Source organism: Condylostylus longicornis, unplaced genomic scaffold (genome assembly GCF_029603195.1).
Source record: "Condylostylus longicornis isolate FDR11 unplaced genomic scaffold, ASM2960319v2 ptg000033l, whole genome shotgun sequence".
Classification (NCBI taxonomy): Eukaryota; Metazoa; Arthropoda; class Insecta; order Diptera; family Dolichopodidae; genus Condylostylus; species Condylostylus longicornis.
The window spans coordinates 1,248,012-1,274,253 of NW_026578002.1; the positions used below are offsets into that span (position 1 = coordinate 1,248,012).

General features: G+C 27.9%; 1 protein-coding gene across 1 annotated transcript in view; it reads left to right on the forward strand.

The window, feature by feature from the left end:
- The window catches only part of LOC129608686 (palmitoyltransferase app), a 124,839-nt gene that overhangs the window by 80,742 nt on the left and 17,855 nt on the right, over positions 1-26,242 (forward strand). The window contains exons 3-4 of the mRNA XM_055520349.1: positions 19,858-20,543; positions 24,646-25,955. Of these exons, the coding sequence (XP_055376324.1) occupies positions 25,771-25,955 (185 nt within the window). The 5' untranslated portion in view covers positions 19,858-20,543; positions 24,646-25,770. The remainder of the gene's footprint in view (positions 1-19,857; positions 20,544-24,645; positions 25,956-26,242) is intronic.

Here is a 26,242-nt window from a genome sequence, read left to right on the forward strand (position 1 = left end):
TTTTAATGAATGTCATACGTACATACATATATATATACATTTTCTTTTAAATATTTTATAATCCCGTATAATAAGCAATTTGAAAATCTTCGTCTTGCTTCTGTCTTATACAAAAGTACTTCAATGTAATAACCTTATTAATAACAGTAGACGAATTTAAAAACTTGTCCATATCGTAATATCGTAATTTTTATCATAATTTGATACAATGCCTTCATTACTTACGTCAAGTTTTTATATGAATTCTGCTTGAAATCAGTTTTATTAGCCGTACTAACAAATGTTTGAAGGATATTACAAATTTTTCACCACGCTTGTAACGCCAGGAAATACACGTCTGAGATGTAAATATGTACATTTATTTTTTATCAGTATCGCATTCTGTAACCATTTAGACATGTCTGTTCATCCGTCCGTTCGTTCACTTTTCTAAAAGATAACTCAAAAGTTAATTAACAAAGTCTTTAGAAATCGTATCGTATAGTAGTTATAGTAAAAAACCAGAATTTGATAGTAATTGTTACTGTATAAACAACTCTAAAGGAAATTTCATATTTCTTCTCATATTTATTTGTTTTCCAATTTAATCATTGTCATCGCCGTATTGTAATAATCATAAACATTGTTGTATATTACTATCTATATGTATATATACCTATTATTATTCTATATTAAATGTTATACAAAATAAACTCAAATTTGATTTAATTCGTATGAAGAATAGTTCAGTTTTGTTTTTTAAGTTATTCATATAGAGTTCCTACTCTATAGGCACAGACTTTTATTTATATTGGAAAATGAAAATTAATGCTAGAATATAGAATAAGTCGCCTAATAGATAAATCACAGGAAGTTGCTTCCTTTCAAACTAACAGAATTGTAATTTCCGAAAAAAATAAAGATGATTTGGATGTTATCGAATCCATGGTATTATTTTTTTTTGCTGTACCATTTTATGATTTGTTTTAATTTTTTTTTATATTTTATTTGAATTTTTTTAGGGTCTCGCTGCTTGTTTTTGCGTTTTGAAATCATAACATTTTGTATAAATACTTTTCTCATTTCAATAATAATCATTGTAATCTGTTAACGTTTATGTAATAATATTATTATATACTAAAATATATACATTTGTATATATGTATATATTTTTTACCTTTTTTAAGTATACAAGTTTTTGTGGTTATTAAAGATTTTGTTACCATTTTAGTTATACATTAATTACACAAACGTCCACTTTTTTAAGTTACAGAAGTATCGGGAAGGGAAACTGAGGGGGGGGGGGGGGGAGAACATAACAGGAATGTCCAGGATTTTTTTTATATGTAGGAAAACAAGTAAAATAAATAAAAGGAAGAAATGTAAACCATTAAAAGATGATTTATCACTGGATCTCATTAAAATTTTAAATGAGGAAAAAAAAAACAATGTCAGAGATTATAAAAATTTTATTTTGAAAGATTTTGTGTGCTTAAAATTTTTTTAATTCAATAGGATTTTAGAAAATGTGAAGACTATATAAAAGTGCTGAGTTAACAAATAAAAATTGTTATTTTATTTCCGGATTGTATAGGATACAAATGTATAAGAGACACTAAATGTATTAGATTAGTTTTTGACCTGGGGTAGAGTAATTAATATTTTTACCGATCGCATTGGAAACAATATATAATGACACCAAATTTTGGATATCGAGTCTTTGATGGAAATGCACTTCTCCATCAGTTTGAGAAATTTATAATTTTGATATGGTTCTTAAATTTCTTAACAATTTGTAAGAACTAAGAACGTATTATGAATATTCAATATTGTTGCGAAAAGGCGTAACTATATGTGCATATATATTTGAGTAATTATAGTAGAGTTTGGTTTTATCGAACCATATATTTTGGTTAAGAACTAGATCAATATAAATGCATTTTCTTCAAAATTTTTGTATAGATTTTTAAACTTAATATACTCAAAACCTATAGTTATTGTAATAAATTACTTGATAGTAAGTTTTACATTGGTAATTCATTTTAAAATTCTAACCATATAGTTGAATTTCATTCGAATGCGATTTTAAGAAAATATAAAGAGTTTGCAACTTAGAATAAGTTATTCTTTAGTATCGTTCAGATTTACTTTGTTTATTGATATTTGAATGAACACCACTCACAAGTCATATATATATATATATATATATATATATATATATATAAGTTTATTATATATATATATATATATATATATACGATTTAACATTAGTTCTAGCTTACATATATCTTATATATCAACAATATAACATAATTGAAAACTACCTTACATAAGATTTCGTATACAACCGATAACAATAACTGTTATACACGTGATAACACATGACTAATCGCAATTTTTATAATACCAGCTTTCTAATCTTGTGCAATTGAACATTTTTATAGCAAAAAAAAAAAACTAAAACACATAATTGAAAAATTTAGCAAAAAAAAAATGTAAAAAAAAAAACTTAATTTTTTTTTAAATTATTCAAAAATGTGAAACAACTTTCACCTTTACAGTAAATTTTTTTTCCATATAATAATTATGTACATAGACGTTACATATACGTATGGTATATGACAAACTTATATAGCAAAGCAAACAATTTTCATTAATTTTCTGGTTGTCAAGTACACATTTTTCAACTTGAACTAAAAAACAAAAAAAAACATGAAGCATTAAAAAGAAAAAAGGAAAACAACAAAAAAATTTTTCTGTAAATTCCTGTTTTTTATTTTTTTTTTTTGGAAATGCATCCTCATTTTTTCCTCCCATCCCCTCCTACATTTTATATTCAACATATAATTACATTTTATGTACAATTTTACAAATATTTTAACGTAAATTTGTGAATTCACACCCACACAGATTTAAGTTATATATGTAATATATATGTATGTAAATATGTTTATATTACATTATAGTAGGTATGTAATTTCACACTTATTATACACCTGCTCATTTTTTTTTTATTTGGGTCTGAAAAATAATCAAGGACCTTAACATAAAATGGTACATATTTTCATTTAAATCTCTCTCACTCTCTTTCTCTCTCTTTGACCTTATGTCAACATTTATTCATTGAAATTGACTTGCTCTTCCTTTATCATTTCTTTTTGTTTTCTTTTATTATTATTTTGGTTTTGTTTTCATATATAGTTAGCTTGTCCTTAAAGAAAAATAATCATAATCTCGTCATCATCATCATCATTATTGTCATCAACATTCATATTATCATAATGATCATCATCATTGTGTTGTTCGTCGTCATCAGCATCGTATAAAGGATTTCAATTTATTTACTTTTTCTTGTTTTGTTTGTTTCCATTGTCTTTTGAATGCTTTTCCTTTGTTCTATGCATACCAGATTGGTTGCTTTTTTTTTTTATTTTCTTTTATTTTGCTTTGCTCTTTTAAAAAATAAACGCCAGAAAATATAAAGTTAAAAACACAAAAAACAACGAAGTGGTGGCCTTTTTTTGTATAAAAAATAAAAAAAAATAAAGAAAACAACTGATTTTTTGCTTATATATGCATAATATTCGTATATATGTATATAGCTATAATAATTACATACATATATAAAAAGTCACAAATTATAATAGCAAAAATCTAAAAATAAACAATAATTTGGGGAGGACAATAATTGGCTAAATGGTGTTAAGAAAGAAAGCAAAAATATGTATGTTTGTATGTATCTGTGTATGTATCTGTGTATGTAGAAACGTTTAATTTAACAATTTTTTTCTTAACAATCTATACGACCTATCTGGTTGGTCATGGGTGTAGGTTAACATGAACTAAAGAAAATATTTAAAACAATAAAAATAAAAATAATTTCGTTGTGCCACAAACTTTTATACACTATATACATATTTATATTTTCTATTACTGCATACAAAGTGTTTCTGCTGGAAAATCTAATAATAAACTTCCTTGAAAATTTCAAATACTAACAGTTTAGTGGGTTTAGTAGGATTCCGAGACATGGGGACTTAAAACAATTCCGTCTTTTCTTTTCTTCTGCAATTTTAAATATGTACAATTTTGTTTTTATCTAAGTCAGACCTAGGGTTTTCTTATGAATGTATATTATTTAGAATTTTTTCAAATTTTGGAGCGACTTGGATTTAAATTTAACAAAATTTAAATTTCAATTTTTTATTATGTCATTACATAACAGGTTTGTTACATTCATTGCGTAATATCAAAAGTACCTGCATGTTGAGCACCTGCAAATTCTATGTATTACTCACACAAAGTTCAGGAGCTCACATTTTACTATGGTATGTACGAACTTTTAACTAATAGTACTTTGAAAAGAATAAATAGCATTTGCTATATTTAACGACGGGGTCTCATTAACTCGACTTCATTACTTAATTTGGAATTACTTCAAACCCAGATATTTAATCATGTACGAGTTTCTCTTATATTTGAAACAAAATAATACTCAAAACTGACTTTAAGCCCCTCTGTTGACTTCAAGTTTTGGTAAGTGTCCCAAAATCTGTTGAGCTCTTGACATTCACTTCAAGCTAAAATTTTACGTAAATTCGCAAAGCCTATATTCTTTATATACAAGTGCGTTTAGCCCGATAACACTCTGTGTAATTAAGTTTTTAGAGGAATCAACAAGAAATTTTAAAAAACGGTCTATACATAAATTAGCACAGATAATATGTCGACGGATTCTTTAATTTTTTTGCATTTTAATAAATTGCTTTCGATGTGATTTATGGTTTCTTCCTTTACACCAATCATCAAGAAATCATCTCTAATCTTGAATTTACTAAATACGGCACACATTTACTTGTACACATTCTATTTACGTAGATTATCATAGCCTGTTGCGACATATTCTAAGACTAATACAAAATCGTCATCGGAATTTTTTAAATCAATTATTTTTTATTGAATTTAATTTTAAAAATTGTAATTTTTCTTACCGAAAAAAAAGTGTGTTTTAAAATTTTTTTAAGTGTTTTAAATATGAAATTTTGCTTTAATCATTAACCGTAATAAAAATTTCACATGCTTTTACAATAAAAATGTTACAAAAATATTTTAGTTTCTTAAAAACCATTAAAATATCCAAGTGCCTCCATCTACAGCATTAGAATTTTTTGCTTGCGTTTCTTTCACTTTTTTCTTAATTCCAAATTAGAATTTACACGTTTGATATCAACAATAAAAAAATTCAAGGACAGGTTTTTTTTAATAAAAATTATTAAATTGCTTCATAACACGTTCAGAATATTCCGGTTATTTGAAAAGTTTTATTGTTATTCCACTAATTTAAAACAAAAAAAAATTCTTAAGTTTAGAATTAAAAATTTACGAATTGGGGTTGATTTATAATACTTAAAAAATTTTATCGTACAATTAATAAAAATAATTATTACATAATATTTTAAGAGCAAATATCTTAGTGAGATTAAGTTTTGTTCTTTTGCAAAAGTGAAGGACACTTAACATTTGAAGATTATTCGTGATGCGTTACAAAGCTAAAACAAAATATTTTCTAACAAAATAACAAAACTATTGTCTTTTAAAGAGCAAAGGTTTGAATAGAGCGCTCTTTAGTATGAAAATTCTGTTGCACAATTAAATTACCTTATTTTGTATGTACAGAAAAAAATCACCTTATAAATTTATAAACATTAAAAATTGGACGTTTGTTTTTATATAAACAAATTCAATGGCATCTGCCGGAATAAAAGTGCTTTGTATAGGCTTTATAATTACCTATAGAGGGTATTATTTGAGCCTTATGCTTTTAAATTAGAGCACTAGAGAAAAAATTCTCTAATCCTTAAAGTATGCAATTTTGTTGAAAGTTTGAATTTTGTGATTTAGTTTCCTAATTTTGAAGCTTTGCTTTAATAACAGTATTTTTATGGTAAAATAAAATGAATTGTCTAAATTTTTAATAATTTGACTACAAATTTTTAAATTGCAATGTTATTTAGTAACTTATGACTTAATTGCATACTATGCGACTGCATAAGCGCTACAACATGGCAAGAAAAAGAGAGAAAATTTTTAAAAGAATTTCAAAACTTTGGTTGAATTTGTAATTATTTTTCATTAAGAATAAACTACCTACGCGAACCAAAAAAAATAAAAAAAGAATTGCAAAGGAAATTTTTCCACTTTTAATTGTAAAATTCTTCAAAGAAAATTTAAAAGTTTACACGAATTTTACTACAACTTCTTTTTTTTCTTTTTGCAACTATACTTTACTTGAGGCCATAAAAAAGGTATAAAAATTTTATATGAAATTTTGTGTCATTTCGTTTGTTCTTGTTTTATTTTTACACAGAAATAACCTGAGAATACCAAAAACTACCTTAATGAAAATTTATTACAAAATTTAATGAATAACATTTAGATTATACGAATTTTATGATGACGCTCAAATACATAATTTTGATTATATACAAGTGGTTAACGTGAAGAGTTTCCATAATGTCTGAGAGTTTTCAATAATTTCAATATACTTCTGTATTAGAGTCTAGTTGAAGAACACACTCTCCTAGTCTTTCTGCTTTGAGATTCTCGTCAATCTTTACAACGTATCATCATGCTAGTTAGTAAATTTTCATATTTACAAGGATATTAATATTTTTAATTTTTAATTAAATGAAAAATTTAAAAAACAATTTTTCATACTCGTATATCTAAATATTGTTCTTGAATTTTAGAGTTAAAAAATTTATTCAAAATAATTAAGTGCTGAGTAGCTTCATTTCATACTACTAAACACCATAATTTTTTGTACCATTCCAACATATTGTTTTCCCTCACTTTAAAATAAATTTTCAAGTTTTTCATTTACTTATTATGGGTTTTTCTCATTAAATTAAAAAAAAATAATTTTCCTTATAAAGTGAATTGTAAATTTGCTTTGCAATTTTTTTAATTAAAATTTTTTTTAAAATAAATTTTTATTAAATATTTTATTTTATTAGATGCAGTTTCTCTTAAATATACTTTACTTAAATGAGTTCACCTGATGGAAATTAAAAAAAAAAAAAAAAACAAACCAAGATAAACCAAGAGAGAAAAACATTATTTTGCTTTCCATTAAATTTTATTGGCCATCAGACAAGTTTTATCTTTTCCGGAAAATTCTTAAAATTAAATTTTTTGTTATTTTTTTTTTGTTTTAAACAAAGTACCAAAGAAAAAATCTTCCAACGAAAATTTAAAAATAAAAATGATGTTTTCATAAATTTTAATTTCTTTGCTTTTCTTCATTTTCAAAAAATTTTTCCTATAATTGGCGATTTTTCTGTTTTTATTTTTTTTTGTTTCTTTTTCACCTTTCCAACTTTTGAAAAATTCTTTATTCGTGTAATTTTAGTGTAATGATATTCTTACTCTTAATTTCACTAAAAAAAACTTTCAATGTACGAGTGTGCATGTTGGGTAAAACAAGGATAACAGTGTAGTTAGAAAAAAAACATAAGGAATTTTTCTTGATTTTAAAATTTAGAAAAAATTTCGAATATAGAGAAAAGATTTCAATTTTACGATAAGCTTGACCTCATAAAATATATTTTATCAGGTGCACATACAAAAAATTTATTTGATATTGTAGTGTTTACACAACTATACATAAGTATATAATTTTTTTTTTTTTTTTTTTTTTTTCCTTACTCCTCTTGGGAGCATAGGGCTTCCACTTGACATCTCCACCTCGTTCGATTCTTTGCTGTCTGCTTGATTTGACCCCATGTTAGACCCGATTTTGTTAGTTCTGACTTTATGGATCTGCGCCAAGTGTTCCTGGGGCGCCCGGGTCTTCTCGAACCTTGTGGGTTCCACTCCAAGCTCATCCTGGCGATGTTATTGGCGGGTTTTCTTAGAGTGTGCCCAATCCATCTCCACCTTCTTCTACTAATTTGCCTACCGATAGGTTCTTCGCCTGTTATTATCCAGAGGTCCTCGTTGCTTATCCAATTTGGCCAGAATATTCGGCATATTATTCTGAGGCATTTGTTGATAAATACCTGCAGTTTTTGGCCGAGGGACCTTGATGTTAGCCAGGTCTCGCTGCCGTACAATAGGACCGATTTTACACAGGCCCTGAATATTCTCAGCTTGGTTGTCCTGGATATCTGGCTGCTTTTCCATATCGGTTGCAGTCTGCCGAATGCTGCTCTTGCCTTCTTCAGTCTGTTGTCTATATCTTCTTGGGCCCCGCCCCCATGTGTTATGATGCTGCCCAAGTAGCAGAAGCTGTTGACGAACTCTATTGGTTGGTTGTTGAGTTCCAGACTGGCTGTGCTAGTGGTGTTTATTTTCATCGCCTTGGTTTTATCGATGTTTATTTCTAAGCCCACACGTCTGGCAAGTTGTTCAAGATGTTTTAATTTGCTCTGCATGTCACTGATCTTGTGGGAGAGAAGGCAGATGTCATCCGCATAATCCAGATCTTCTAGGTGTTGAGTCACATTCCAGATTATACCCCTTCTTTGTGAGCAGGCGACTTGTAGGATGTTGTCCAGCACGATTGTGAAGAGCATCGGCGACAGCGGGCAACCCTGCTTGACTCCTGATTGGGTGGTGAAAGACTCGCTTATTTTTCCTCGGTGTAGTACTGCGAGCTCGGCTTCCGCGTACAGCGCTTGGATCAGGCGGATAATTTTGTCTGGGGTTCCCCTGTCTTTGAGTGCTTTCCATATCGCATCGCGCCTGATTGTGTCGAAAGCCTTCTTGAAGTCCACGAAGAGCATGTATAGTGGTGTTCTGTATTCTATTGATTGCTCGACTATTATTCGGAGTGTGTTTGCTTGATCGACACAACTCCGATGCGGTCGGAACCCAGCCTGTTCTTCACGTATTGTATTTTCTAGTTTCTCTCTTAAGCGATTCTGGATAATTGTTGCCAAGACCTTGTATGATATGTTCAGTAGTGTAATGCCTCTCCAATTATCGCAGTGAGTCAAGTTGCCCTTCTTTGGTAGCTTGATGATTAGGCCCTTCTTCCATGACTGCGCAACACTTTCTTCACTCCAAGCTCGGGATATATGTGGTTCTAGCAGCTGGGCCGTAGTTTGTGCGTCCGCCTGAAGAAGTTCCGCTGTTATACCATCACTCCCTGCGGCCCTGTTATGTTTAAGTGCTCGTATGGCTGTCTTTATTTCACCGATGCTTGGGGGATCTTCAGAAATTCTTAAGTTTGCTTGTCTTCTGATTGGGTTGCTGTCATGTGTTCCTTCGCTGGATGAATATGTTATGTTGCTAATGGATTCGAAATGTTGTTTCCATACTTCCAGCTGGGCCTCCTCATTTGTCACTAGGTTGCCATTTCGATCTCTGACAGGGCGTGTTGTGTTTTCTTTTTGCCCGGTAAGATTGCCAATTATTCGGTGCAAGCTGCGCATGTTGTTCTGGTTGGCGTGCTGCTCCGCTTGGGACGCCATCTGCTCAAGGTATCTCCGTTTGTCCCTTCTAGCGGCCTTCTTAACTTGCTTTGCTAAGATCTGATATTGTGGAGATCTGTTATTGTTTTCAGTGGTCGCTAGTTGCTTAGCATTTCTCCTTTTGTTGATGAGGTCCCAAGTCTCGTCAGAGATCCATTTTTTTCGTTGGCCCTGTTCTCTACCCAGTGTCTCTTCGGCAGTTTCTTGAATCTTCGTCACAATTTCTTCCCATGGGTGCTCCTGGTCAAACGGCAGCCTTTCCCGCAGTCTACTGGCATATCTGTTAGCAGTTTGGGGGTTCTGGAGCTTCTGTGTGTTGTAGCGCTTGTTTCTGGTGTTATGTTGCCTTTTCCTTTCCATTTTTAGTCTGAGATCGCCTGTCAGCAGTTCGTGGTCGGTGTCTATATCTGCTCCTCTTCTATTTTTCACATCCATCATGAATTTCCTCCATCTTCTGCTGATACATATGTGGTCAATTTGGTTTCTTGTTTTGCCATTTGGCGAGGACCATGTATATTTATGTATGTCTTTGTGGGGAAAGATGGTACCACAGATGCTAAGTTCGAAGGTCTGGCAAAGTTCTATCAGTCTTTCTCCATTGTTGTTTCTACGCCCTATGCCGTGTGTTCCCATAATTTTTTGTAGACCGCTGTTGTCGCTGCCAACTTTCGCGTTCAGGTCACCCATTAGTATGACTATGTCGCTTTTGTGAATTCCAAGCAGTGTGGCTGTGAGTTTGTCGTAGAAGTCGTCTTTCTTTTCGTCCTCGGCTTCTTCTGTTGGCGCATAGCATTGTATGACAGTGATGTGTCGGACTTTAGTGCGGAAACGAGCCTGGATAATCCGATCGGAGATTGGATCCCATTTTTCCAAAGCCGCCTTGAATTTTCTGCTGATGATTATGCCCACACCACTCTCACCTCCCTTATCTTTCCCACTATATACCAGGGTGTTGCCATTTGCCGTAATCGACTCGTCGTGACCATTCCACCTCATTTCACTAATACCCAGGATGTTAATTTTGTAGAGATTCATTTGTTGTTCTAGTTGTGCAAGCCTTGATGCTTCACGGAGGGTACGGACGTTCCATTGTGCTATTCTTGTCCTTATATGCGTTCTGATGTTCGTTACCGTGAGATCGTTCTTATTTCCGAGGCTATGTCTAGTTTTGCGTTTAATCTATTTTGTGCTGTCTAAGCAGGTGATTGGCCTACTGTAGAAGACCACTTTTTTCGTCGTGGTAAGACGTCGCCAGTTTTTTCCGCCAGATGTCGCTGCGGCTATACCCATCCCTGACGTTTAGATGTTGACGTTGACGTGGTGTTGTATGTCAGATGTCAGTGTCATTTTATTTTACATATGTTTATTATATTATTATATTATTTAGATAGGTTATATTTTGTATTATTTATTTGTTGCTGCTTGCATATTGGATATAGAATTATAGGTAATTATTTTATATTAATAATTTTATACTGATATTAGATATTATTTTTTTAGCTATATTGGTACCGCTGTGGCGATAGAGTGCATCATATAATTAATGCGGCACCCGTGGGATTTGAACCCAAGTATATAATTAGTATTTCTTATATAAAAATGACCATATTAATGTTACATTAATTTCATAGTAAAAAATTTAAATAAATTTCGTCAGAGTTTGTTTTACTGTGTTTCTTCATTTGTTGGGCTGGCCGTCCTTTTACAAAATTAATTCGCACTCAAAAGAAAAAACTAAAATTTAGTAAGATAAGTAGATCAATTATTTTCAAAAACAAAATTTTTCGTATCCGTCCCATCCATATGCTGGTAATATAGCGTTATCTAATCTTATTCGGTGGCTTCTTCAGTATGCTAAATATTTTTCAAAAAGTCTGTTTCGAATCGCAAATTTTTTCATTACCATTAGTATTATCGAACTTCTATAAAAATAAAAATATTATAGTTATTGTGTTCTTACCTAATAGTATGCCCTTATACTTAAACAGAATTAATCAAGAGTCTATTTTAATTTTAATTTTAATGTACTAGTACAAGATATTTGTAACTTTCAGATCTCCCCTAAATTTATGCAAAAATTATATGGTTAAAAAGAAATTTATTTCAAAAGAATAACTGTTTTCCTTATTTTCAAAGATTTAAGGCTACATGTAAATGATTTTATTGTTAATGAAAAATGTGTAACATTTTGCAAAGTATGGGCTAGATTGACTACATTTTTTGAATAAAACATCAAATTTTACATTATTTTTTTGTGAATCAATTGATATTCACAAAAAAATATTTCCGAATATTGCCGAAAACATGACTAGTTATTAGTTTCCTTTTCCTCTTATATCAGTTCTGAAATCAAATGAAAAGATGTTCTCCATTTTTTTTTTATTAAATAAAATATAAGTAGGTGTAAAAATATCAAGTACGGTACCTGAAATGTAAATGATATGTTGACGAATTTTTCTATTGTTCGAAATTTCTGTTATTTGTTAAGAATGCACATAAATCCTTTCATTTATATTGTATAGAATTAGGCTTTACGTGATTTATCATCAATTCTTCAAAATTGTCTTCAAAAAAAAAAATAAAACAAATTCTAAAATTTATAAAAATTTTAAAACATACTCGGATTTTTGAAACTTTCTTTTCTAAGCAAAGGATAATCGGAGAAAGTATAATTTTTTTCAATAATTTGTTAAGTTCGATATAACAAAATTGTGGTATATGCGTCTCTACATTATGATGACGTCAACGATATTTATCAAATTTTGAAATCTCAGACCAAATTTGCAAAAATTTAAATTTAAAACAAGGGTGTGCTTCAGACTAACATTTCTAAAATCAACTTAATACAACAGCAATATTTATGAAGGACGCTTGATTTCAGTGCTCAGTATTGCTTTTACTTAAATATTTATAACATTGTAAGATTATTTAAAAAAAGAATTCCCACAGAAAGTGAAAACGTTATTGCATGTTCTAAAAATATTAGAAAAATTGAATTTTTTTAGAAATGTTTTCTAATCAGGTAAAAACTAAATTATTTATTTCATATCAATAGCAATAATTATTAAGAATTTTTTTTTTATAAAATATAGTTTATTTGAATTCTACTAAATGCTTAATGTAAGTTCAAAACATAATGCAGTAAGGTTTTTTTTTGCATAATACGTGCGTCATATAGTAAATTATTATATTAATATAATTATTGAATAATTTCGATCATAAATAATAAAATATTCAAAATACAGAGGAACACGGAATTTAGTCTTATGGACCTATGAATCAATCTATACGCTGCCGAAATTTGGTAAATTTCGGGCAATTAGTTGCAAAATCATATATGAAAAAATCTATAATTATCTAAAGCTCATAGTTAATAAAAATATTAAACTTAAGCTCCAAAGTGGTATAAAGGAGCATTTTTTAGAGTTAAGCTTCAGTTTCACAAATCATTGAGTACTAGGTGTTAACCTATCCGCCATAGTTTTTCTTCGTATGTTCATATGTGTATTTAAAATTCAAATGTATTTTCAATTAATAATTACCGATTGATGTGTCGAATTGTCGATTTTTCAGTCAATGTAGTTTTGACAAAAGGAAAATATCGGAGTTTGACGAATTACAATTTTGAATTTAAATTTTATTCCAGAACGGAAATAACTAATACGCTTTTTAAGAAAACAAAGTTTTAAAAAGAGTGTTACCATAAAAAAATAATTTTACTTTTTCGGAGGCACTATATAGAATAAGAAGATATTTCACAGCATTGTATAGAATCCTTTTTCTTAACTTCTATAACTTATATAAGTGATTTTATTTTTTTGAAATTTTAAAATGTATACAAAATATGTATGTGTGGTGATTCATTATTAAGTGCTTTACCATACGTTTACTAATTTAATTTACTAATTTAAACATTATACTAATTAAATTAATCACCTTGAATTGTATTGAACTCAATCGGTTATGTAAATATTGTAAAATATAGGTCGAGTTGATTCTATATTTTGTTCATTTATCGAAATTATTAAAAAAATTTTTATAATTAAATACAAATTTCAGTTTTCAATTCAATGATCTTTTGCTCCATTTCAATACAGAATTAATTTTAAATAATTAGTAATTATTTATAAAAATCATGTATGAATAAGATAACATTGATACTTAATAACTGTATATATACTCCTCAAGAATCTCTTATCCAAAATTATAGTTAATTTAACAATATTTCAATGATAAAATTATTTTAAACTTAAATCATTTTCAATATTCTATTAAAAAAAATGAACTTAACAAAATTATTTTTTCTTTCTCCCAATCTCTGTTTGAATCAAAGCAACATTTTATGCCACAGATTTTTAATTACATCAAGATAAAAACCGTATAAAATCCGCATTTTCCGCATATGTATACATATAAATGATATTACATAAAATATTTTTTAATAGCATTCTTTTTGAAATAGCATTCTAATTTTAAATAAGCAAAATTTTAATTTAACATAAGTGTTTTTTTTTTCGCATATATAAAATAAGTAAAAGTAGAGGAAAACAAATCATCTATACTTGATAAAAGGATCTTTATATAAAAAAATAACAAATCTATAAATACAAATATGAATAACATATAAATATATATATTCACATGCACATATGCAGAATATCGAAATAAATAGGCATGACTCCTAAAAAAATTCTATCTTAATATACAACATATCTATATAGTTATTTAGGTAATATACCGTAAATTGATACTTTAATGTTTCACTTTTGTCATTTCATTATACTGTTATACAAAATACATATATATATACACTCCGAATATATACGATGTACATAAAATTCAATTACACATCATGTATACACCTTACATCATGTATAATAGTGAAAGGACATATCAAGAAATCTGCAAAATATGTATACATTCATACTTACACGTATTAATGTTGTATGTTATTGTATGGTATGCAAATAAATTCCTCTATACTTTTAGCACACATCATTTATAAATACACAAAGATAAAATGTATTAAATTTTTACTTTTCGAAATTCATTCAATTTTTCTTAATCATCAACATTATAACAGTTCTATTCCTCTATATATGATTCTACTGCTGATATTGAATGCCATACGTATACCCATCAACCCACCAACCCACCAACCCACCAACCATTTTGTATGTCATGACTTCGTGAACTTTTTTCCATTTTTGTTTTTTGTCTGTAATTCTTGTTTATTTTTTAATTTTTTTTTTTCGCATGCAAGAAAATTTATAATGTTATTCATCTCGCATGTAACTAAATAACGAAAATGTTATAATAAAATGAAAAAAAAAAAACAACAAAGAAGAATAATAAAAAAAATAGCAAAATCACGTATAAAGCAAAAAATTATAAATGTATACCTACATAAGTACTTATTTTTGTGTAAGTATGTAAATAAATAAGGATTTAATGTAACTATACTATTAGACAAGGTGTTTCATTCTAATACTTACATGATAATTAACTGATAATATTAAAGAAATGTTGATTAATAAGGCAATTTATTAAACTGGCGGATTATGCAGTATAAAATAAATTCGAAATCTATTATTATCGAATTCTTATTAATCCTATACAACTCACTGATATAAATAAGTATTAAGTGTGTGAAATTTATTATCAATTTATCAAAAAATGAAATTCATCACATTTGGACCCTTAAATCGTGAACTACTAAAAGTACACAACAAAGTTTCCAAACAAACTAAAAAAAAAAATTATTGCTCCGAAAAAGACACAAAATTTCAGCACTTGTGATCATTTTTCCCATAACCGAGCCAGATCTTGCAGAAGGAATTCTTCCCATTCGACCACCGCAGTCAAACATGGCTTATTGTATTCCTCATATTTTGCACTTATATTATTCGGATTTCAAATAAATAGCCGATGATATCCCTCTAGGGTTACACGTGAACTCCTCCATACTGAGAAACCCTCGCCCAAAGCAACTGCACTTCCTGACAGCTAGAGCAGGACAGTTACACAGAATATGTGTGGCTGTCTCTTCGTCGTCTCAGCAAAATCTACACAAAAGGGAGTCCGATATGTTCAGTTTGTGCAAGTGATATTTTAACGGACAATGGTCAGTGAACAAATTCAGTGATAACACGAACCCCGAAGTTGAAACTATATATTTTAACATCACGTACTTCAGATGTCCTTTTATTATTTGTTATGCCGAATTAGAACATAAAGCAATATTCATAGACACTAACATATATTTCGAATATTTTTCTTGTTAAAAACATAGGAGTTCTTGATTTGAAAATGTCTTTGTTGTTAATGAAATTTACCAAAAAAAAATTTTGTATTAAATTTAATTTGCTTTCTAATTTCAAATTCTTTTAATATTCTTTATATAAAGCTTAATATTCTCAGTACTCCACTTCACTTTGAGAAAACACCCTGCAACAACACTTTCTTTTTTGTTGATAATAAATTAACAATGTATAACATCAGTATGCGTACTCGTACATAAATATAAAAGTACAAAAGTACATAACAGGAATATTTTGATAGAAAGAAGAAAAGTATAAAAGCAAGTTGAGAAAAAAAAGAAATGCTGGCTGGCAACGATCCAAGTAAATCAAAGGGAGAGACAGAAGCAAACAAAGAAACATAAAATATTTGAGAGAAAAAAAAAGGATGCAAAAACATCACATACAAAAAAAGAAAAAAAAAATTTCAACGAATGGAGTAAGGATTTTCTTGTTTCCTATTTTATTTAATTTTTTTTTTCTTTTTCTTATAATTTCTTTTTATGTACCGATTACTAAATGATGAGATAACAATGAAAGTTCAGTGAATTAAATAGAATCCTGTTATACTTAGATATTTTTTTTTTACTCTCTGTATACTTTATGATAAAAATATAACCAGCTTAATAACAAAGAAAGATGGTGCCTTTCACCATAATATGAATAAAAATAAGAAAAAAAGGAAAGAAAAACGACCGAATATTCTTTATCCTTTATTGATAAAATTTATGTGTACACATTTTCATAATTGGTTGTGTTCTTTAAAAATGTTCTTACAATTACACACATTGTGTTGCCTAAAATTGACTTAGATATTGTGCTGATAAATAAATAATAGTTATAAAAAAATAGAAAACAGGAGACGAGAGTAATTGAAAAAAAAATTTGGTTGTGGTCAGCAAATTACTGACTAAAAAGTTTCTATTTTAGTGATTTGTGCAAGAGTATCCAAATGGACTTTTAGTACTTGTTTCAAATTTTAGGGAAGCTGGTATACTGAACTCTTGGTTAAAATGATTACAATATTAAAGATTCATTTTCTGGGATCTGGTTTCTATGAAAAACTTGTCATAGTTGACTTGGTCGAATGTAAAATCCACTTCTGTTCCTGAAAAATACTAGATCATCAATTTAATGACCGGAGATATGTTCAATTTCGAGAAAATTGGTAAATTATTTCTATTTTTTGTCATCTGATTGTTAAAATCAAAAAGCTGTTAAGGGTTTGTGATATTTGTTAGTAAGAGCTAAAATTTATAAAAAATTTGGTCACATTTAAGACCAATCCTTTAAAACGTAAAAGTCCAATTGCTGAGATCTGACATATTCCATCAGAAATTAATCAACTCATCACATTGTAACCTTAAGCTCAGATCACAATTTTCATAAAAATCGGTTTACCTAAAAATTTACCTAACGCAAAATCGATTTACCTAACAAAAAAAGTCTGACTGGCGTCCTACAAAAACTAGTTCACAAACCAACTTGTGTTGAAAAATTAGACATGTGAAATTCGCTACTTTTATCATACCTCCCATATTGAATACAATGCGGTCAGCAAAAAGGAACAAGACGGGTGAAAAAAAAAATTAAATAATTTAAAAGTGTTGATCTTTGTATTTTTGGCCATTTCTTATTACTTACACAAGTTTTTTATTTTTTTGGTTTCGTTTTTTCTTGGTTACATAAAAATCACCACGTATTTTTGAATTCTTATATGTAAGCTTTGATTTAATTGTTCTTTTATAACAAAATATAAATGTAGATTAAAAATTTTTATCACTTTTTGAAAAACGTCGAATTCATTAATATTTAAATTATCATGTGTTCTTTGCAAGGCGTAAGTTTATTGGTTTAAGATCAGTGTACATAGACAAGAAAAAAATTATTTATAGCTGTTTCAACTGCACATAGCTGTTTAATGTAATCTTAATTTTTTTTTCATATCGGTACGATCAGGCAAATGCAACCTACCTATCTGGTTCCGCTACTTCTAAAAGTCTTTCCGGTAAAAAAAGTTCAAACGTCATAATATTCAATCTGCTCCATTTTTTCTGTAAAGGTTGGTTGGCTTGTTGACGCGACAGGTTTAGCAGGTCCACCGTACCCCAATTACCACAAATGTGCTGTTTTTCCCCGTGACCACCAAAAAATCGTCATGAGGACGATTACAGATGGCCTATCTAAGCCACCCGGTTCTCTTAAGCAAGATCTAAACTATCATGCCACACAAGCTCTACTCTCTCTCGATGCTAATTATCAATATCTTCTTTAGCCATGCCACACAAGCTCTACCCCACGTGACCAGTCTGGCAGCGCTCAGAGCCGGACACTCGTAAGAATACTGAAAAATTGTCTCCTTCCTGTCCATTTTCCGGCAGCTGTGAAGTTTCTTCACGTTGTGTTGAAGGGTAGTCCCACCCTAGTCTTATACTCCCTGCCAGTGTCCGTATAAACTGCCGTCTGGTAGATAATCTCCCTCTGATTTCCCAAGGTCGTATTTCGGCTACATCTTTTTTGCCGTCACGCATGTGGATCTGTGAAGATAGTGCACATGTTATTAGTTCAGTTCAGAAATTTTCATATAAATATCAAAATATCAAAATACAAAATACTATATGTATAAGATTAAATATAATGGGATAACGTTGAATGCTTCTCATTTCAATCAAATTTAAATAAAATCCATTTATAAAATCAAATATCCGATTTAGAACTCACTTCCAATATCAATTTATGTAAACTTGAATATAAAATTTTCATATATAAAAACGGAAAAAATTACTTGTATACTTTATGAAAATGCACGACAACGAATACCTTTCTAAAATTTTTACATTGCATGAAATGTAAATATGTAAATATACGAGTAGAACAGGAAATATTTAAATTTATCTTTTCCGGCTACACAACAAAACTTTATGATTTTATAATTTATATTCAATTTTATGATTTTATTATCTGTTATACTATTATATAAATGTATAAATGACAATTTGAAATTTTCTCACTATACAAATAAATAGTGAAAACTATGTGCAAATAATAACAACATTTTTTTTCAAAAAAATATTCAATTTCGTGTAACAAAATAGCAAAGGGGCACAAGGGATGAAAAAATTTAAAATTGAAATGTTCATCCTAAAACTGGGGCCCTTTAATTTTCTTATAACTTGTTGTCTTATGTAAACACGTTTTCGTTCAATATTGAAATATTTCGATTTTTGAATGGTTTAGTCGAACGAACAACAAAAGTTCAATATTATCATAGAATGAAAATCTTTGGGAAAATATAATTTATGTACCCTGATGATAAGAAGACATCAATAGTTGCTTCTTTATTCTTATAGAAATTTGTTGAAGCGAACAGAAGGTTTCAAAGAAATAATTTACCGAAAATTTAAATTTTTTTAATAATAAGAGGTTGCGCACGTTGTGAGGGAAAGAAGACAGAAAAATTTTGTAATTTTGGACCATGTCAAGATAATAGTCAATTTTAACGACCATTTGATTATTACGACATTCATAATGAAAGCTTTTGATCTTACGCCCCTAATAGGTGTAGAACGCCTGGCTATAAAGGAGGTGAATAGACAAAACATTTTTTCTTATGAAACAGTTTTCTTACAAGAATGCATTCATTCAAAAAATTTCAGATTTCTGTTGTAAAAAAAGACAAGAAAAGTGGAGTCTTTAAAGGGGAACTCTCGAAGAATAAACGTACGGAAACGTGTCTAATATATTATAAGACCTGAAAATTATAATAAAATTTAAGTACATTTCTAAAATTTTAGAACAGAAATTTAATAATAAAAATACTGGCCAGATGTTAAACTATTTTTGCAATTATAAGATAAAAAAAATAATTTTTGAAATATTGAACAGAGGTCATGTGTATTTAAAACAATAGTAAGTCCTTTGTGTAGTTTGCATTAAATTTTTTTGTTCGTTTACCCTTTTTCAAATTTAATTTGTTCTGCATTCATTTTCATAATTATTGTTATGATACTGCAAAATTCTCATATAAAAGTAAAAGTAAAATTTTCTATTTATTTTTGTTTTCAATATAAATTTTTGATATTATTTCTTTTTTCTGAATGCAGGTCAAGAATAAGAGAAGAACTAAATCAAATTAAAAAGAAGAAAAATTAAAAAATCAATTCAAAAGATGCAGCAACTTAAAATCAATATAAGAAAAACACCAAACAAATTTAAATGAACTCGAAACAAAAAAAAAAATAATACAAGAAATTGTTTTAAAGAATAACTTTTAAAATACAACAAGGATAATATATTTTAGGGGAACTAACAACATAAGGAGGAAAAAGAAGAAAACAGAAATAAGAAAATAAAGTTCAACCATGCATTTAACTTGAATCAGATACAATAATCACACCTCAACAACAACAACCACACTGAAAACAAATTAGATTAAAATAAGCAACAATAACAACAACACCAATATAATAATAAAACAAAAAAGAAGAATTTTTATCTTGAAAATTTTAAGAACAAATATGATAAAGGATATCTAATAAAAAAAGAACAAAAAATCGAGGAGAAATGAATGAAAAAAAAATTAATTAAATTTATATCAAATATTTAAAAGGATATTGGAAAATTTGTATATAAAATTCAAAAATTGATAATATTTTTTTAATATCCTTTTTATGTATAAGTAATGCGCACATCCTTTATATATACAGCAAAAAACACATATATAGTCTAATAAATTATTAAGGCTATAATAAAATCATAATATAATCACATATACCTTTATAGTTATCAGGTAAGGCAAAAAAAAAAAATTAGGTCAAACAACAAGAAAAAAAAACCAAATTTGTAAATTTTTTTTTTTGTAATTATTTTTAGCAAAAAATTTTTAACCCTAAATAACCATTTAATCGATTTAATTTAAGAATTCTGAATTTAATCCAAAAACTGAAAAACAATCTGACCTAACCAAACTTATCTTTTTTTTTTCTTTTGGCTTTTGTAAAATATTTACAAAATATTTGGGAATTCTTTTTTTTTTATTATTCCTTTGACATTTTATAGATAAGGGTAGGTCAGGTTTATGCGGGATGAAATAAAAAGTTATTTCGTTTTATTGTACTAGCGAAATTTTGATTCCTGAAGTCTATACTTGCCAATAATAACAAAATTAATTTACGCCAAATTTCTAACTAGCACGAGATTCAAAGTTTTCAAAGGAACCAGCCTAAATCTATTAGCTATTTGAAAAAAAAAATTGAATGTGTTCATTTCGTATACTTAAACTAGGGCTTATTTCATTCGTAAGATCCGAATGCGAGAAAAATGCGACCCCGCTTTCCCCGTTGGTCATGAGAACAGAAGATCGTCTAATCCTCCTTTTCGTCACACTAGCTCCTGCAGAAATTAATAACGAAGAGTTCTATCATCCTAACGTGTTCGCTAATGAGGCAGTGCCCAGTTATAACTACTACAACAGCTCCGATATCAGATCCACCGTCCGACTCGAATCTAGACTCACTTGCGGTTGGCTTGCTCCATTGCCGCATTGCGTGGCAACAGCTTTGACGTGCTCAAAAACATTCCCAAGTTCTTTTTAGGTAGGATCCAAAAAGTCGTTCCTTGTCCAACCAGCTCTTCCGCCCTGCAGTTTCTTTGAATTCCGCTCTTACCCGGAACGCAAATCTTACCCGGAAGACAATTTATTTTTGATATAGTTACGAAATCAATTTGAATAAATTTCAGCCAAATGAATACATAGCTTGCAGAGTAGCACATTTCAATTGTACAAGAGAAAAAAAAACGGATTTTAAATAATTTTCATTAATGTGCTAAAACTCATCATAATTATTGCATACCTTCAGGATGGGAATGATATTTAAAAGAAGTATTTACGAAAAGATGCATTCGTACGAAAAAGCGTATAGATGGACGAACAAACGAACATACCAAAATTAATAAATTCATTTTTTTCCAATTTTTGATTGTCCTCTTAATTAATATCGCACCATTCCAATTAAAGTCTTCAGAATTATAAATTAATACTTTAATTTTATAAAAAAATCTTTTGAATCATTAATGGTTTTTGCAAGATTACGAACAAAAGAAAAAGTTTTTTTTAGACTTGTAAAACAACCTTTTCCTTTTTGTTTGTTTCCAAATTGTTTTCATTGGATTTTTTTAACTTTTTCTTTTTCCTTAAATTTTTCTCTATCTCTATTAAGAACAGATGACGATGAAAGCAAACTTGTCCAATAATAATTTTTTTCTTAAAAGAAAAAACAAATTTACGATATTAACTTGTCAATTTTTGTCTATTTTTTCGCAACTAAATTTAAAAGTCTATTAATGTTGAGAAAGTATGAATCAAGTCATGAATGATATTATGTATATGTATTGTGCACACATTCATATACAAATCAGATTACACGCAAGCAGAATATTTCTCAACAAAATAAAATGCTAGGCTATCATTATGAATTCCTCGTACATTGTTATCTTTATGAACAATTTAAGTTAAGAAACTTGCAAAGAAAGTTTAAATTTCTTTTTTTTTTTTTTTTTTTGAAGGACGTTTTTCTTGCTTTTCTCTGCTTTTTTGAGATGTCAAAATAAAATTACACAAAAAATTTAAAAAAAATCGAAAATGAATCGATAATGGATAGAGTAATTGAGTGTAAAATTCAACATACATACATATGCGATAGAGACTGTGAAAATTGAGCATAATGATAAGAGCGCATGGGAACTTATCTGGCATTTTTGAACTACCATACTGTTCAAAATAAGATTAAGCCTTTATTACGTTTTAATAAAATTGTATTGTAATTTTAGAATTTGTGTGAATTCAATTCTGGTCTGGATCTCCAACATGTTTAAAAAGGTGACCTTATTGAGTTCTTTATATTTAAAAGTTTAATATAAACTTGGCAATCAATTAGTCCCGACCAAATTCTATAGTATATTATTTAAGAATTTCGATTTACAAATTTAGTCCATATCACATAAAAATGCAATTAATTGAAAAGTTTTAAAATTTTTCTCTCTTCTACTTCGACTTTTCAAACTACAAGTTAAATATATAGCAATTTTATAAATATGTATATACATAGATTAAATTTTGAAATTTACTAAAAATATAATGAAGCATTAAATTGTTTAAATATTTGAGTTTCTCAACCAACGAACCCGTATATATTTATGTACATATGTATAACAATATGAAAATAAATCTCTGCTCCTACAAATGCAATATTATTTCTGATTTTACTTTCGTTTGATTACAAAATTTCAATTTTTCATAACTAAAGAGAAATTTTTACATTTTTCTTTTGTATATACATATATATTATATACAATCTATACATATATATAATCTATACACATTATGTATAGATTATATACATTTATTTGTTATCCTTCGGCAAACTTTTAAATTGAATTGAAACTACAAAACAGTTAATTTTCCATGTTTATTTTCAATTGAAAAATATAAGCAGCATTTCTCACAATTTTTTATTAAATGTTTTCTAGCTGAAAAAATATGAAGATATTTTTAAAATTAACTTATGAAAAAAATTTTTTTCATGAAAATAAACTCAGTTAATATATTCTAAACTAAAAATATTTGTATTGTCGTAACAATATAATTTAAAGTAGTATAGGGACTTCATATTAAAATATTTATTGTGTAAATATAGGAGGAAATGAATGACTTTGAATTATGAATTTGACAATGTTCTTATAAGTTGAATAATTTTAGATTGATTACTTAATTTATGAAATCAATTCTGTTTTGAATTTCTTAGGCACGCATTTTTACATTCACCACTACATAATATGTACATATATACATCACAAATATTCAAATCGTGGTGTAATTTTACTGATTTAAAAGGGCAATCTAAGAATTATCTCTTTGAAAAAGAAAATATCAAAATTAAACATAGTAGTTTTTTCTTTTATGAATCTTGTATGTCCTTTTTGGATGATGATATAGAAGATATACAAAATAGAGTATATATACAAATGTCGAAAATTCTTATAGAAAAAATTTAAAATTTAAAAGGAAAATTTTGATGTACCAGCTTTTTATGTCAATGCGATGAATGTAAATATATATGGTTTACGAATGTAGAGTTCTGTCGACAAGGGACAATTGTAAAATGCCTACATTAACGTTATTTTTTGGCAGTTTTGTATATTTAACATTCAATAAGCTTAGTTCCGTATTTAACTTAAAAAGAAATAGGTAGATCAAGGTAGATTTAGATTCACCAATAATAAGTTCATTACTAGGCTATTTAATTTTGTAACTTGTGAAACTAATTTTAAAATTATGCCTAGATCTTAAATTAAAAATGAAATTTCGATTTTTTTTAATTCATTAAGCGAAACTCTTATAATGAAACTAAATTTCTTTTCAAAGGATATGCCTTTTCTCAAGGCAACTCCCTCCCATAAGAAACAAAATCAATGCAAAAACTCAAGTCTCTTTAAAGTTAGTTACAATCTATTCCAAATTATTTTTATTATTAAAATTATTATGCAAATTAAATAAATTTAATTTTTAAATGAAAATTTTTAAACTTTCCCTTACATCTTATCCGTTTTTCCAATAATCTTTCAGTAATTTTGTCTCTTTTCTTCCTATTTTTAATTATTTTACTTTTATCAATTAGAAAAAGAATTTTTTTATAAATGAATAAAATTTTTCCCTTATATTTAACTTAAGTGGAATGGTTTACTTAGTTCTTTTTACTTGTATTCAAAAATAAATAGGTGAAAAATAAAATTGTAATTAAATTAGCAAAATTAAAAAAATCTTCTAAACGTAATATAAAATGTAAAAACTTTTAATTGCTTTTCACAATTTTTTTCTTCATTTTTAATTTCAGCTCCATAAAAAAAAAACAATCCTCTTACAGCAACACAAAAAGAAAACAAGAAAAGCCTGAAATTTTTGAAATTGTCATCCGTACTACAAAACTATATACAAAAGTATTATTTAAAAAAGAAACAAGACTTACAAAAACAACAAAACAAAATCAGTGGCAATGTCCGATACTTATTCAATTTTTTTCCTTTTTTGCAAAAACTAAAAGTGAAATCAACTGGTACTCTCCTTTACCTCTGAAAATAACAATAAAAAGAAAAGGAAATCATTTTTACTTTTTTAAAAAGAAAAATAAAAACAACAAAGAATCATCAATTCTCTACAAAAAAAAAAAAAACTTTTCATTACAACTTTTGAATCCTTTGAAAGGATAAAACTCCAATGTTTAAAATTAAAAATTTTACATTTTTTAAACTTTTTAAAAAACTCTTCAATCTACTATCCTTGAATTGTATCATCAATTTATTTTCATCATTATCATCATCAACATCATCATTGTCAGCACCAGCATTATTATTGAGAAAACAAGAAACGATAATATTAGCATCAGTAAATTTAATTTTAATACAAATTTATATATTAAAAATAATAATAACAAAAGCAACAGCAGCAGCAACAACAACAACAATTATTATCACATCATTACCGTTTGTAATACTAACAGCACTATTATTACTAACATCATTTAAGAGTTCATTATTAAGAGTAAAATCAAGAGCAGTAACAGTATCAGGTGCATTAAATATTAAAAGAATATCAACAACAAAAACAACAGCAACAACCACATCAACAGCAAGAAAAATAACAGCAACATTTACAACGAAATTAACATTACCAATAGAGTCTGATATAAAAGCATTAATAGATAAAATTATAGAAAATTTGTGGTTAACTTCATTAATTGTAAAAATTATTGTAAAAAAATTATTAACCACATCATTAAGAATATTAAAAAATATTATTATAATAAATGAAATAATAACGACATTAGCAACAAAATCAACATCATTAAAAATTATATTACCATTACTATTATCATCATCATCATCATCATCAACATCAATAATAATATCAAATACTAGAGAGTTAATTAAAAATTTTTATATAATTATTACCATCATTATAAATGAATTTATTTTGTTGTTGTCAAATAATGGCTCCAAATACACGTATTACCCGAAAATGGGAAATATTTGCTGGTCGTAATAAATTTTATTGTGATGGTTTATTGATGTCAGCTCCACATACTGGAGTTTTTTATTTAACATGCTTCCTAATAACTGGAACCAGTGCATTATTTTTTGCATACGAGTAAGTAAATTATTATTAAATTTTTTATAATTATTATTTAATATATGTATACAAGTATAATATATTCATATATAAATTTAAATATCTTGTCATAATTTTGTTGTGTATTATGCTCTATGTACACTAAGCTCTATGCAATCAGTATGTAATTTTAGTAAATAAAATATTGTAATTAACGCATATATTATGTTATAGGTGTTAGAATAATGTTTATAATAATGATAATATACGGGCATATACATCATTTAAGCAGTTTTTATCGAATATACTCAATTAACAATTAAGTA